Source organism: Embiotoca jacksoni, unplaced genomic scaffold (genome assembly GCF_022577435.1).
Source record: "Embiotoca jacksoni isolate LCO1_2020_lvr unplaced genomic scaffold, fEmbJac1.0.p SCAF_4, whole genome shotgun sequence".
In the NCBI taxonomy this organism is placed as follows: domain Eukaryota; kingdom Metazoa; phylum Chordata; class Actinopteri; family Embiotocidae; genus Embiotoca; species Embiotoca jacksoni.
The window spans coordinates 547,812-563,178 of record NW_027185392.1 but is presented as its reverse complement, the minus strand read 5'-3'; the positions used below and the strand labels follow the sequence as shown (position 1 = coordinate 563,178).

The 15,367-nt window shown below is 48.1% G+C and overlaps 1 protein-coding gene across 6 annotated transcripts; it reads right to left on the bottom strand.

Moving 5' to 3' along the window:
• Positions 1–225: 225 nt before the first annotated feature.
• LOC138209427 (zinc finger protein Aiolos-like) lies at positions 226–15,117 on the bottom strand. Of its 6 annotated transcripts, none has more exons than XM_069168006.1 (10): positions 15,027–15,115; positions 12,738–12,894; positions 10,138–10,221; positions 9,389–9,454; positions 9,074–9,184; positions 6,751–7,131; positions 4,826–4,993; positions 4,452–4,568; positions 3,583–3,693; positions 226–2,569 (listed from the first exon to the last, which is right to left on the bottom strand). In XM_069168006.1, exons 4-10 carry the CDS (start codon positions 9,438–9,440, stop codon positions 1,941–1,943), a joined length of 1,569 nt encoding a protein of 522 aa, XP_069024107.1. In that variant the 5' UTR covers positions 9,441–9,454; positions 10,138–10,221; positions 12,738–12,894; positions 15,027–15,115; the 3' UTR covers positions 226–1,940. The 6 variants fall into 6 exon arrangements, with proteins under 6 accessions (XP_069024107.1, XP_069024109.1, XP_069024105.1 ...); XM_069168008.1 differs by lacking the exon at positions 12,738–12,894 and adding an exon at positions 9,646–9,657 and having other exon boundaries at positions 15,027–15,035; XM_069168004.1 differs by having other exon boundaries at positions 9,389–10,221.
• Positions 15,118–15,367: the final 250 nt, after the last annotated feature.

Genomic DNA, 15,367 nt, shown 5'->3' with positions numbered 1-15,367 from the left:
TGTCCTTTGAAGCCGTGAAACGCACTTTTTTCAAACCACAACCTTAAAAAAAGAGACATGTGACCTTCTAGATAATAGGATTTTTTTCTTGAGTGTGTGAGTGTGTGTGTGTGTGTGTGTGTGTGTGTGTGTGTGTGTGTGTGTGTGTGTGTGTGTGTGTGTGTGTGTGTGTCGGCAGTCTTGAATTGGAACGTGTTTTTTCTCGACGCTGCAGCGTACGCGTGATGAAGGAAGGATTTGTCTTTTTATTTCTACACCTTTACACATAAAAAAAACAAAACACAAAAACCCGGCAGATACAAAATAAATGCATTCATTTGAGTGAATATATGGCTTTGTGATATAAAGAGGAACAGCAAAGGACAAGTTACTCTTGAATAAACACTTTACAGTTTTACATGTTTTCAGATGACTAGAGTATGAGTAAGAACACTCTGACACCCATCACACTCCTTTAACGTCTCTCTACCTCTCACACACACACACACACACACACACACGCACACACACACACACACACACAAAAAGACAGAGATATAGCTGCTACTTCATGCTTTCATTTTTGATACTAAAATGACTAAAATGTGTTGGTCCTCATGCAGCAGTATCTGCCTGAGAAGAGTTACGTATAAATGTGTTTGTATTAAGGGTGTTCCATGTCATATTATTCACGATAACACTGGTATAATTTTTTTTTTATAAAAAAAAGTTTTGGCAATAAATAAGAGCGGGAGATCTGGAAACTTTAGTCTGCAGCCAGCCCCGCCCCCTTTTGTAGGAAAACAAGTGGCACTTTGTCAAAAATAACGCCACAAAACCAAACTAATAGAAAACAAATTAGGGGAGAATTATTTTGTGAATGACCCCAAAAACACCCTGTCAAATGAATATATGTCCACTCTGCCTGCCGTAGAAAAAAACTATAGATGGAAAAGTTTCATGTGGTCCCTCCACAGTCATCTCTTTAGTCTCCCGGCTGGTATCAAAGCCGGTGCTGTAAACCCACTCTGTGTTCAGAGGCGTCCTACGAGACTTCTATTTTTGAACCTTACCGAGTCTCCAGGTGAGAGAAATATTTGACTTTTTCCACGTTGCTCGACAAACAGGATGCTGGCTAACGTTAGCGTCCTGTTGTCTTCCCTCCGTGCAGCTTGGAGTCATAAAGTCCTTCTATCAGGATCGTTTTTATGGGGGACATATCAGAGGGGAAAAAAATTAGACAAACTTTCTTTTTTTTTTCTTTTTTTTTTTTTTACAATATCGTTGATGCAACTAACTACACAACAACTCTTCAGCGTATCGTTATTATTTAAACCGGTTAGTTTGGAGAAAAGTCTCAACTTCCTTCGGTTCGTCGTCGCCGTCTGTGCAGTATGTGGGATTGTTTTCCCCGGTAAGAGGCGGGACGACGCAACGCCGGTCCGATCTATACTCAGCGCTGCTGACGTAATGACATTGAAGCGTTACGAACCGTTAACCGCATACGTTCGCAGCTTATCAAGCAACAAGCGTGTTTTAAAAAAAACAAACGCTACATTCGACAGGTTTTCAGCTCAACGTGAGTTTAATCGACGGTCGTGTTTTATTTATTTATTTATTTTATCCCGTTGCTCCACAGAATCTGACGACAGCGGCGAGGACGTCGTTGGAAGCCGTGACGCTAATCGTGCTAGCGCCGGCGGAGCGGCGGATCTCCTGCTGACACAGCTGCACCCGACCGTCTCAGTTATCGTTGTTGTTTACGGACTACAAACCCGAGAGAACACTTTTGTTTAGTTTTTCTGAAATATTTGGAGGAAACTTGCTGCCCGTTGACAAATTCATCTATAACACTTATTTTGTTGAAACCGTATGTTATGTCATATTTTTGTGATATGGTGATGTTATTTTCCCGGGCCGTGCCGCCCGCCCCTTGTGTGTGCGCCTGTGCTGAGTGCGATCTACTTCAGTTCTAGGCGGTGCTCGCCGCGGGCTATGTGGGAGGAGAACTCGTAGCGGTCCCGGCTGCGGTGGCCGCACACGTTGCACTCGAGCGGGTCGCGGAAGCCGTGGCAGCCCATGTGGATGGTGAACATGACGTAATCCAGGAAGATGACCCGGCAGTGGCCGCAGGGGTACACGGCGCCCGGCAGCGCTGCGCCATCCCCGTCGGCCCGCATGACCCGCAGGGCCTCCATGGGCGACAGCGGGACGGGCTGCGGGTGGGGGACGCCGTTCTGGTGACTCATCCCCCCCAGCAGGTGACCCAAGCTGTACAGGACGGGCTGGGACACCTGGGAGACGTCAGAATGGAAGGAGTCCACGCCGAGGGGCGGCTGAGAGAGGCCGAGGAGCGGCATGCCCATCTTGTGGCCGTTGGTGAGGCCCATGGAGCCGACGTCGCCCCGGCCTAACGGGAGCCGGTAGAGCCGGTGAGAGGGAGGCGGGTCGCCGTCCGGGCCCGAGAGGAGGGGGGGATGGTTCTGATGGTGGGCGTCGGGCCCCGGGGAGCCCGGCAGAGGGTCCTTGACGTCTAGCCGGTGGACCAGCTCCCTGTTGAAGCTCAGGTCCAGGCAGATGCCGTTGTCACCTGGCAAGACGACAGGAAAGACTCAACGGCAGGAGGTTTCTCGCACGCTTCAGCCGGCAGCTGAGAAAAGCAAGCAGCACACGGACGAGATCGAAGAGATCTTTACGGGCCCTCGAAGGGGGTCCTCGCACCCCTGATGACTGGAAGCTATAAAGCAGAAGAGCATCCTGAGCCAGCGGAGGACGGAGAGGAAGCAGACGACGAAAGGCCTCTGCTGCAGCTGCACCTCACAAGTATCGACAGAGAGACACCTGCTCACGTTTCTTTCTCGCCTCCCGCCTGTTCTCTCTCTCTCTGTGGTTGCTTCTCTTTACTCCATGTGGTTGTCATATTGAAAGATTGCACTTCATTTGCCGACCCGATAGAGACGTAGGAGGCTTTTTTTCTTCTTCTTTTTTGCCGATACACACTCGTTTTGCGAGCAGTTTGAGGTTTGATTGCGAAACTACAAGCCCAGAGTTCAGCTTAACCAGAGATGTGAGAGCCAACTATTGAAAATCCTATGTGTGAATGTATGTGTGTGAATGTGTGTGTGTGTGTGTGTGTTACGCCCATAAAGTTTGGGAAATCGGCCGTGTCAAGTCAGCCATTTACTGAAACTGATATTATTCATCAACTTATCTCCGTTTGAAATCGAAGCAGTGAGAAGTTCAACATGCGGGTTTTTCTCTTCTCTCTCTTTGCATGCATTTCATAATATTTAAACATGCAGGGTTAGGCGTACCCACCTATGGCACAATTCCTGCAGAGAATTTAGGCCAGTGGAAGACCGCTCTGTGGCGCGAGGCAGGTGCTCTGCCCTCACTTCCTGTTTGGCGAGAGATGGAGGCCGGCGGAGACGAAAACAGAACAGACAAGACAAAACGGACGGCTTCAAAACACAAGAGTCTGTGTTGCAAAAAAAACCAAGAGCCAAGTAAGCAGCAGCAGTATCAAAAGACATAAACAGCAGCGGTGGGTTTTCTTCTCGAGGTCCGACTCCCTCCCTCGTGTCTGCGTGGCCTCGCTCTTACCTGTGAACTTCTGCGGCATCGAGCTCTTCCGCTTGGCCACGTTGCTGGCGAGCCGGTCGAGCAGCAGCGCGCGCTCCGTTCCCATCTGAGCTCTGGATGTTTGGCCGTCCTCTGCGAGAGGTGAAAAAAAAAGAGAAGAAGAGGAAGAAAAAAAGAGTTGCAATGATGCGTAAGGGAGCTGCGAGTGTGTGTGTGTGTGTCCACCTGTCTGAGCCTCGTGTTATGAAGAGAAAAAAAAACAAAAAAAAAAAAACAGCGCAGTCACACTGGGAGGAAGGAGATATTTTGATGTGATATCAGAGGCTGCGTTGACCTCACTTCCTGGTTCTGTCTCGCCTCCACCGGCGGCAGGAGGGGAGAGACCACAGAGTGAGGATGTGCTTCCTTCACCGCGACGCCACTGTCAGGCGTAGAAAAACAAAACGCACTTACGACATTCGGTGGTCACAGAAACGACCGAGCGTCGTATTGGTGTTGCAACCGTGCAACTGTCCTGTCAGTTGTGTGGAGGTGTTATGTGTGTGTGTGTGTGTGTGTGTGTGTGTGTGTGTGGTTTTGGGGGGTTGTGTGTCTGGGCTCAAAACATTTGCCCTACATATTGTGTGTCCGCGTTGCGCTGAGCGTGGCGGCCGCAACCTACTTCGCTGTAATGACTCGGCGCTCGTTGGTTTTTAACGAGGCCGTAAAAACAGGATCTGTTGGCAGCAACTGCTTTAAATGTCGCTCCCGCCGCGTATCGACGAACGTGTTAATGTAAGCGTGTGCGGCGTTGCGAGGACGTGAACGCCAGCATGTGTGTGTGTGTGTTCGTGTGTGTGTGTGTGCGTGTTCGTGTGTGTGTTCGTGCACGCATGGGAAGAGTTGCTCACCTCTGTCGGCGGGACCTTTGCTCTGGACGTACATGTGGCACCTCTCCCGGTGCTCCTCCAGCGAGCTGCGCTGCTTGTAGCTGCGGCTGCAATGGTTGCACTTGAAGGGCTTTTCGACTGCAAGTGGCAGTTTCAGTTAGTGACACACCGACACACACACACACACACACACACACACAGCGAGTATTATCATATTCTTGTTGTTTTCCCTAATGTGTGCGGTTTTCTTACAGAAGTGATGAGGTCTGCATGTGAGAACACGTGAGACATGGCGGTGTGTTACTGGAAGCCGACCTGACACCGTACGCAGGTGTGTGTGTGAAGCTCACGTGTGTGATAGTGTGTGTGTGTGTGTGTGTGTGTGTCTGCTATACCAGAGTGGGTGCGCAGGTGTCCGCTCAGCGCGTCACGGCGCCGGCAGGCGTAGCTGCACATGGGGCATTTGAAGGGCTTCTCCCCGGAGTGCAGTTTGATGTGGCGAAGCAGATTTCCCTTCTGGGTGAAAGAGGCGCCGCATTGAGAGCACTGGAACGGCCGCTCACCTGAAAACAGACACACACACACCCACACCCACACACACACACACACACACAACACACACCTGTGTGATCAAAAAATACGACGCTCCTGGACTCACTGATCGCACAACGGAAATCGATTTAAAGACCGTTGAACAACACGCCGATCTTCTCCTCGCGAGTGGGAATCTTCTGATATTTGCTGGGTTCTTTCTTTTTTTTTGGTCTTCAGTTGTTGTTTTTTTGTTGTTTTGTACTGCAGTGAGTTGCAAAACACACACAATCGTTCACCATCTTTAAAAAGGGGAACAGGACGACAGTGCACGCCGACAAGACTTGATTCCTGTTGTTCTGGGTTTTGTTCCCTCATGGTTGAAATGTACTTATTGTAAGTCGCTTTGGATAAAAGCGTCAGCTAAATGAAACGTAATGTCATGTAAAAAGACGACGTTCTCGCGCACGTCAAACACATTGCTGAGAACTCAAATTCCAACGTTGAAAAACGGCTTCAGAAAGTTCCAGCCGTCGGGACAAAAACGACCAAAACTCTTTAAGCCGAGCGACGCCGTCGGACTGGCGCGTGAGGGATTGTTTACTACGGCGACCTCGATATCTTCTTTTCTTACGCCGATATCATATTTCCAGAATAAAGTCAAAATGTCGAGAATCCAATGAAGCGTGTTTGGATCTCTGTTTAGCGCCGACGCTCATCTCGGCTTCACACATGCCGGATCAAACAACTCGATCGGTCGATACAACGTGTCCCTCTTTTGTTTTTGCGCGCAGGTGTAACCATGGAAACCCTCACATCCGTCCGTTTCCATCTGTCCCCGTTTCTCCCTCTGAACTCTCTGCACAATTTCACTTCAAAATCCCCGAAAACGTATTAATCAACTGTGTTTGTGCGATAAAAGAGGCCGAATTTGAGATTCTGAAGAACGACTGCAAAGCCGGCACTCTGATTTATTCTCAAACGTTCACCTTTAATCTTGAAATGTGATTTTATTCCGGAAATATCATTTCATCTTTATTCTGAAAGAAAAGGACAAAAAAAAAATAAAAAAAATTAATCCTCCCCCTCTTTACTTCTTTTCCTTGATGTGGCTCTGATAGTCCGGAGGAGGAAGGAAAAAGATGATCGTCATGTTCATTATGTTTAAATGCAGAGTGTGACAGCTGCGCGTTTCAGCGGTTAACGTTGTTTCATGTGAACAGAATGTCGGCCGACCACAATGCTTCACGTGTGCGGGATGATCGTTGTTTTCCAAACTGCTGCTCGGCTCTGAGCCGACAGATCTGAATACCCGACTGAGTTAAAACTGTCCGACCCCCGCGACAGCGACACATCCGTCATGTCCAGCGTGCTGTTTATCGGAGGAAGTGATGACACGGGAGTCTTTATCAGGTCGTTTTTGCAAATTACTGCAATTTTAGGTAAAAAAAGAAAAAAAGAAAAAAAAGAAAAAAAGTTTTCCTTCATAACAATCTCAGAAAAAACTCTTCATATCTCTGACGGCGATCAAATCACACAGTTCTTTCTTGTTCTTTCTATTAAAACGACAATAGAGGATATTTCACAATCTGTCTGCATGCGTCATGTATGATGCACGTGTGTGTGTGTGTGTGTGTGTGTGTGTGTGTGTGTGTGTGTGTGTGTGTGTGTGTGTGTGTGTGTGTGTTTCAATCCTCGATCGAACATCTGGAGGAGGTCGGTGTGCGATGATTGCGCAACCGGTGTGCATGCGTGTGTGTCTGTGGTCAAGTGTTGGGTCTCTGCTCACCTGTGTGGCTGCGCTTGTGCACCAGCAGGACGTTGATGCTGATGCAGGAGAGGCCGCAGATGTCGCATCTCAGCTTGCCCGTGGTCTGGATGCTGCGGGCGTCGGCTCCGGCCGCGTAGGGCCCGTCTTCTTCTTCTTCCGCCGCCGCCGCTTGGGCGTCCAGCAGCGCCGCGCCGTCGTAACGCGAGTACTCCACCAGCGACAGGTCCTGCGGCTCGTTGGGGGCGTCTACATCCTCGTCCCCCTCCTCGTCGTTCTCTTCCTCGTCGAAGCCTTCCTCCATGCCGTCCTCGCTGCCCGCCTCCGCGGGCTCTCCGTCTCTCTCGGCCCCGGGATGCCGCTCGTTGTCCTCCGCGTCCTCGGCCTCCGTCTTTATCGCACCTGAGCGGGGTAGAAAAGAAAAGTTGAGACAAAATATTTGGAGAAGCCGAAGCAGCTCGCGGCACATTTTCCACTTCTAAATAAAGAGCTAAAGTCACATCTTCACTTCTACATTTCTGTACTTAAAAAAGCGGCCATTAGCGCGAGAGCACATCTCCAGAGTGGGGCAGGTTAATTTGGGCCGATTGCATCGCTTCACAAACAGATTGAGAAGATGTGTGCTTGAGATAAGGGGGAAGGCATTTCCTCTGAGCGCACAGAAACTAGAACCAGGGCAGGAGAGAGAGAGACGACGGCAGACGCCTCAGACGCACAACACAGAGTCCTCGTCTGATTTCAAAGACACACTCCAGATGGATTGCTTAGCACTTTAGCTCAAAGACATCCAGGATTAAAAGTAGATTGTGCACCGAAATCCCTCAATGAGCCGAGCGCTAATTTCTACAACACCGAGTTTTCCTGTTAATCACCCCCACACACACACAGGATTTGACCAACTAAATATTTTTTTGTCGTCGTCACCACAGCGTCCTAAGGCCCCCGGTGTGCAGGACCCTCTTGCAAGGTGTCACACCAACCAACCCCCCTCCCCCACACACACACACACACACACACACACACACACACACACACACACACACACACACACAGGCAGCACACTAAGCTACGTCCAGAAACCACACTGTGGTCTCGGCGGTAGCTGCTGATGAGCTGCAGAGTGGCGTTTCGTACCGTGGAGAGCGCTCAGAGGTGCGATGGAAACTTTGCACACACAGAGCTCCGAGAGACCAGATATAGAGTCCAGAGCCTGAGAGCAGCGGAACCGCAGGCTGCTGCATGAGACGCAGAGCGAGGGCTTTAGGAAGTGCAGCCAGAGAAGGTCGACAGGGTGGTAGGCAGCAATACAGAGGAGAGCTCGCTCTGACAGCATATTTGCATGACGCTGACGCCACGAGAACAATGTGAAAAACATGTCCACATAAAGAAAAATTAAAAAAAAAAAAAAACCATCATGTGGGAAAGCAGAGCGGTCACTGTTTCTAATACAAAAGCCCTTCAGGCGACAGTACATCCCCGAGAGCTTCACAGAGGGAAGATTAAAAAGCTAGAAAATACAATAAAAACAAGAGAAGATCAAAACAAAGCAACAGATATGCCTTGAAGTTTTCCACAGAGAGTAAAGGGCCTCAGATCCTCCGGTAAAATATTCCAGAGCATCAAAGAGGCTAAAAATGACTCCCCATAAGCTTTAGTAGCGATTCCGGGAACAACCATGAGATCAGCAGTGGACGATCTCATAGGCCGATATCTCAAAAGCAGGTCTGAGAGGTCGGCTGGCGTCAGGCTTTGCAATGATTTAAAAACAATTCTAAAAGTACCCAGGCAAAGAAATGCTCATCGCCTTTGCTACCTGCTCAGTGTGGGATTAAGTTTAAAGTCTTACTCTGTGTGTGTGTGCGTGTGTGTGTGTGTGTGTGTGTGTGTGTGTGTGTGTGTGTGTGTGTAAGCGGATAAACGACCTGTTGCACCCCCGAACGCCTTGTCACCTGCTCAGGTCTCTGGACCGGCAGCTTTCAGTGGCTCCTACATCCGGACTGTCTCCGAGGGGGCCGACTGCTTGGGACCACGTCATCAACGGAAGCTATTTTCACTGACATTTTCTTACTTAATTTAAATTCTTTTTCACGAGTATTACTTACTGCTCGTCTATATGTTTGTGTGTACTTTGGCATTATTTATTTTTTATTTTTATTTAGTTTGTTTTATTGCTTATTTTGTTCCAAGTCTATCTGGTTGTTTCTGATTGGTCGAGGCAGTACCACATCTGAGGGTCTGAGAACAATGGAGTGTAATGGAAAGATGTCGATGTCAGTGTCAGTGTCTGAGTGAGTGTGAATGTGTGAGTGAGTGTGTGAGAGTGTGTGCGTGCGCGCGCGCGTACGTGTATCCGCGACACCTTCGTCCTGCTGCATTCCCCCCTCGCTGCACGGGTTCTCCTCCCTCTCTTCTTCCTCCTCCTGCGACTTCACACCTGCTGCATCACCGCATGTCTCTGAGGAGGTGACACATCGTGCACACGAGAAAAAAACACTGCGCGTTACTTTTTATTTCAATTAAAACAAGTCCTTTTCTGCAACATGAAGAAAAAAACAAAAACACCTCGGCGACGAACAAACGTGCAGGAAGTTCTTTGAGCTGAAACGTGTGCAGACGGATCACCTTATCGTCTAAAAAGATAAAGCAATCACACACTCACCCATCCCGTCCGCCTCTGAAGATGTAGAGTCAGGATGTTTGTCTGAGTTCATGATGACAAAATGTTCTACGGAGAAGAGGAAATGATTCCTTTTAGAAAATAAAAACCAGGTCTGTTTCGGGAGTAACGAAGGGAGACACTTCACACAAAAGGAGTCACATTTTATTTGACGGCTCTTCACTCTAATAAAAGACCCCTCGCCCCCCCACCTTTTACTATTTCTACTGAGCATGTGAAGAAATAGAAGCAGCACTTGCCTCTCGCTGTTCCTGTCAGTCGGGCAGCGGTAAAAAAAGAAAAGAAAAGTGAGTAAAAAAGCTCACGGTTGACTGCTCGGCCCTGCGTCTACATTTAGCCTGATGAGAAAGAGATGATGTTCGCTGCACATGTATTTCCTGCCGGGTTTTTTTTTTTTTTTTTTTTTTTTTTTTTTTTTTGTGTCACGCAGGAGACGGAGTGACTCCAGCACAGTTTAAAGAAAGAACCCAGAATAAAACAAATAGCAGTTTGCACTTTTTAAAGCGGCTTTAATCAGTAGTTTTTTTTACTTCTAAAAAATAGTTTTAAAGATCTATATTCACTGCAATTAAAAAAACGACGTAGTCAGAGTAGTTTTCCATCACTTACAACTTACAGCGATAGGAAACTCTCTCAGTCAAAGTGAAATCTCAAAGCACATGTCTGCAGGTGAACAGAAAGTCTGAGTGGTGATTATGATGATGATGATGATGATGAAGAAGAGATCTTACCTGCTCGTGGCTCAGCACCTGGAGGAGAACTGCTCTCACAGCTGGAGATTCCTCCTCCTCCCTCCGCCGGCCGCTGGACTTTCTCTGAATATGGAATACACGCAAAAAAAACAGAAAAAAAGTCAGCGGTGCAGTTTGAAGAGATGCCTTAAAGGAACAGGGGCGCATTTTTTTTTTTTTTTTTTTTTTTTTTTTTTACACACGAGGTGCAGCAACAAAGACTCAGAGCACTCAGACACTGCAGGTTTATATGCCTCCTCAGCATTTTTATTCTCATCGTATCAACATATCTTAACCCAACCTGAATGCGCAGAGTCCCGATACGTTTCTGTGGGGAAACAAAGAGTAGATTATGGGTTTGATATCACTTCAGGCCGTCCGCATGCTTCCTGACTGGTTCCCCATTTAAACAGTTATGACTCCATCTTGTGGCCAAACAACAAAGCGACTTCTCAGTCTCTCCAGTCAATAAAACAAGTCAATAAAACCCCCTCTGCTTCGTGGACTGCAGCTCTCTGGATTCATATTGTAATTTATTTATTTGGGGTGCACTAGAGTTATATGTGTCAAGCTGCTTTGGACAGAAGCAGAAAAGGGGGTTTTTACTACATTTGAAGCTATAAGCAGTGATGTTAAGAGGCATTTAATAAATCAACTTCAGAGCTCACTACAAAAACAGCAGGATAATATATGCGATATGAAGAGCTGATGCTTGAATCTGCAATGAATTAAAAATCAGTTCCACGTGAACACTTAAAGGTCTTTCCACAAATGAGTGAAGTTTATTTCTATAATGCACCTTTCACAGATAACGGTCACAAAAAGCCTCATAAAGTAAAAATAAAATACAAAATAAACAAACTTGTGCAAACAAGCGGCCGTTATGAAGCCTTGAGTTTGGATTTTGTCCGTGGCCATTTTGCTAGTTTAGAGCGGGAAGAGACCATATTTGGAGCTGGGGGAGGAGCGAGCGGTGGATCTGACTGGAAACCTGATGATACTACATCCCGCCCACCGATAGCTGTAACCTGACTGCACCACAGGCCTGTCAATCAAACAGACACGCCCCCTAAAACACGGATTTATTATAAGTCTAATATGTAATTAATGATGGGATTATTTTCCGACAGTAAACTAATAAGAAGGAGCGACTTTAGCAAACGCCACCGAGATAACTTGCGGAGAAATATTATTGACTGAGAATTTTACGAGAGAAGTTGAATGGGAGTCTACAGAGGCTTTTTGTAGCCGACCTCTGGTGGAGCTCGGTGGTATTGCAGCTGAAGGCGCTTCTGCAATCGGCCTCATTTTTCAGACCTGGAAGCTACGAACACTTATATAGACAGTCTGTGCATAAATACTCACAGAAGAAAGAAACAATGTGAAATGGAAACCCTTAAAAAGTCTCCTCTGAATCAGTGAAACAAAGAAACGACGGCAGCTCATTCTCGAGTTTGAAAACGAGTACGACCACCTGTAATCCTGTAATTCTCCCTCCTGTGAGCTGAACGCTCTTTTAATGGAAATGATTGTGGGGCAAAATCTTCGGTCCTCATTCTCAAAACAGTTTAACGTTAACGAGCTTTTAAACACGAAGCTTCGGGCAGTTCGTAAAGTTTCCTCATTGTGTTGCGAACCCGGCGATGTGATTTGTATAATTCGTATTAGCTTCAGATAAACTTCAGATTTTGTTCCCCCCTTCAGAGGGATTTTAAAATCCTGTAACAAACTGTTTCCTGCTTTGTTTTTCCTGCTTGTAGCTTAAAGGTGAAAAATAACTTCTTCCAAGAAAGAGAAAAGAACACAAGTTTTGTATGCAAGAGACACATTTTTCTACTCTGATAACTGATTTTTATTTTTGCAAAACATGTACTTATATGTAATTACTCCAGATGTCTTATTCATCTCTGTATATTAACTTGACATAGCCAGTATGTTTGAAAACTTTGGAATCTGCACGAGAAATTAACACTTTTTTTTTCCAGTTTGTTTTTTGGGGTTTTCACAGTGTTTTGTTTATAATAACCGACCGGTTTGTCACGAGGTAAACAGCCAGTGTGAACAGAATGAATAAAGGTAGAGAGACAAAAAAAAAACAACAAGAAATAGCTTAAACTTTTCTAGTAACCTCATTGTTGTTTTAGGACTTCAGGAAATTGTGAACTTATCCTTTAAGGCACGAATGTCCATGTTTCACACAGACTTCTGTCACACATCAACCCTCAAAACAAACTCTCCTGATTAACAGAGGCAAAACATGGCCCCCCAAAACACTGGAAAAAAAACCACCCACACACACCCACACACACACAGCTCATTAGCACAGCCAGCATCTACAAAACAGCATTACTAGCCACCGTTAACCTCTGAGTAACCACCCTGCATCCCAGAAACCCCCCCTACCCTCTCTAAACACACACACACACACACACACACCTCATAAATGACACATAATGAAGCTGCTGGCCCTCATGAGAGTGCGGGGACCAACTTCTAACTGCTTCAGTAGGTCGTTCTTACACTCTCATTAAAGACGTTTATTAAAAAGCTGAACAGATGTTATTTTACTTTTTAAATCGTTATAAAAAAACAAGTTGCACCTTTCTCGGACCGGGCTTTGACAGAAACGCAATCTCACGCCGTCGACATCTCGTCGTAACCCGACAACGCGCCCCGCAGCTCCTCCACCTGAGTGCTGCGAGGCCTCGTGAGGCTTGGCCGCGGCCCACGGCCCGCCTATGGCAACCGGCCACCAGCCTGAAGAAAAAAAGCTGAAAGAACGCACTCGCACAAAAGGCATTACAATGCATGCTGGGTTTCCATGGCAAAATGGAGGCAGGGGAACACAGGAGGAGGGGAAAAAAAAAAAAAAAAAAAAAAAAAAAAAAAACAGAGAGGGAGAGACGGCGTGTAATAAAAAGCCATGATTTAAAAACCTTAAAGGCAGGGCGGAGGGAATATCTGCACACACAAACAGGAACAAAGTAACACACTGGATTTACAGACTCTTTCATGATCACAAACACACGCACGCAAACGCACGCGCGCGCACACACATACACACACACACACACACACACACACACACACACACACACACACGTATAATAAAGTGTCCCGGCCGCGCAGCGCTGTTAAAACATATCCCACCGGTGGGAGGCTTTTTTAGAAGCGGGGGGTTGGGGGCAGGGCAGCAGTGGAGGAGGTGGGTGGGAGAGGGTGGGAGAGTGTGTGAGTGAGTGTGTGTGTGTGTGTGTGTGTGTGTGTGTTCGACTGTCCATTTGCCTTTTATAGCTGCCCACTCCAGTTAGTGGCAGGAGAGGAGAGAGAGGGAGAAGGAGGAGAGATCTGGGAGCCCAGATAATGAGGGGTGGAGGTGGTGGGGAGGGACGGGAGAGAGCGAGGGAGGGGGGGTGGGGGGTGTATGAGGGGCAACGGGGGGGGGGGGGGGGGGGGGGGGGGGGACTGGACTGGACCAGACTGACCACTGGACGTAAACACACACACGCACGCGCACACGCACACGCACACGCAAATGTTATGGCGTCACATACGCAGTGAGGAGGAGAGTAATCTGGAGAAAATCAATACATGAGAGCGACGTTCACGTGAAATAAGTCAGATATGTGGGACTGTGGAGGGTTTGTGTGTCTCCGAGACGGAGAGAGGACAAGTGAGGGACAGTGTGTATAAGTTTGTGTCTGCGTGAGAGCCAGAGGGAGACAGAGGGAGACAGAGAGTGACAGAGGGTGACAGAGAGTGACAGAGGGAGACAGAGTGAGACAGAGGGAGACAAAGGGAGACAGAGGGAGACAGAGGGTGACAAAGTGAGACAGAGGGAGACAAAGGGAGACAGAGACAGAGGGAGACAGAGGGTGACAGAGAGTGACAGAGGGAGACAGGGAGAGACAGAGAGAGACAGCGGGAGACAGACAGAGACAGAGGGAGACAGAGAGTGACAGAGGGAGACAGAGAGAGGCAGAGAGAGGCAGACAGAGAGAGGCAGACAGAGACAGAGGGAGACAGAGAGAGACAGAGGGAGACAGAGTGACAAATGGAGACAGAGGGAGACAGAGAGAGACAGAGAGTGACAGAGAGAGACAGAGGGAGGCAGACAGAGACAGAGGGAGACAGAGAGTGACAGAGGGAGATAAAGGGAGACAGAGGGAGGCAGACAGAGACAGAGGGAGACAGAGAGTGACAGAGGGAGATAAAGGAAGACAGAGGGAGACAGAGAGAGGCAGAGGGAGACAGAGGGAGACAGAGAGTGACAGAGAGAGACAGAGGGAGACAGAGAGAGGCAGAGGGAGGCAGACAGAGACAGAGGGAGACAGAGGGAGACAGAGGGAGATAAAGGGAGACAGAGGGAGACAGAGAGAGGCAGAGGGAGATAGAGGGAGACAGAGGGAGACAGAGAGAGGCAGAGAGAGACAGATGGAGACAGAGGGAGACAGAGAGAGACAGAGAGTGACAGATGGAGACAGAGGGAGACAGAGGGAGACAGAGGGAGAGAGCTCCAGTCTTTTCTCCACTGTGCCTTTCAGCTCCTCTCTCTCTGTAGGAGGAGGCGTGTCCACGGACCAGTATAAAGTCCAAGGAGAGCCACTCGTGTTGAGCCATTCTCAGGAGTCCTTTTGCACTGCACAGCAGCGAGAGGAGGAAACAGCAGCTGTTACTTCAAACGCTGCCTTCGGATGACCCGCTTTGCATTCGGACACTTGTAGAAGAAGCGGATTTTCTTTTTGGTGTGCGCGCGCGCGTGCGTGTGCGTGCGTGCGTGCGTGTGCGTGTGTGTGTGTGTGTGTATGCGTATGCGTGTGTGCGTGCGTGTGTGCGTGCGCGCGTGCGTGTGTGTGTGTGTGTGTGTGTGTTTCCGCGAGCTGACTCACCTGAACACGCCGGTGGATATATATTCTCCTTCCTGTTCACTTCCACCACAACAGAAACTAGTTCTTATCACCGCGGCGTTCGCACGTCGAGAGCGGGCTCCTATTTCTGCGCTGTGAAATTGAATCGGAGGAACGGAGCGAGGCAACACAGCAGCGGCTTTGTGTCCCCTGCAGTTGAAACACTAACCAGCTGAAAAATATCAAAGAGTCTCCTGGACAAAAGCGCTCCTCTTACCAAAAAAAAAAAACTCCTGCAATTCTGCCGCTGGGGAGGAAAGTGATTAAACACTCAAGAGAGGAGACGGAGAGGCTGACTGGGGAGCGTACAGGCGAGGGGGTGA

Bases quoted from the DNA above. Each gene is read 5' to 3' on its own strand.
- LOC138209427 (XM_069168005.1), bottom strand. From the start codon at position 9,620: ATGCTCAGTAGAAATAGTAAAAGGTGGGGGGGCGAGGGGTCTTTTATT. The intron at 4,569-4,825 runs GTATAGCAGACA...TGCCACTTGCAG, and splicing joins ACACCTGCGCACCCACTCTG to TCGAAAAGCCCTTCAAGTGC. The intron at 3,694-4,451 runs GTGAGCAACTCT...CACCTCTCGCAG, and splicing joins CAAAGGTCCCGCCGACAGAG to AGGACGGCCAAACATCCAGA.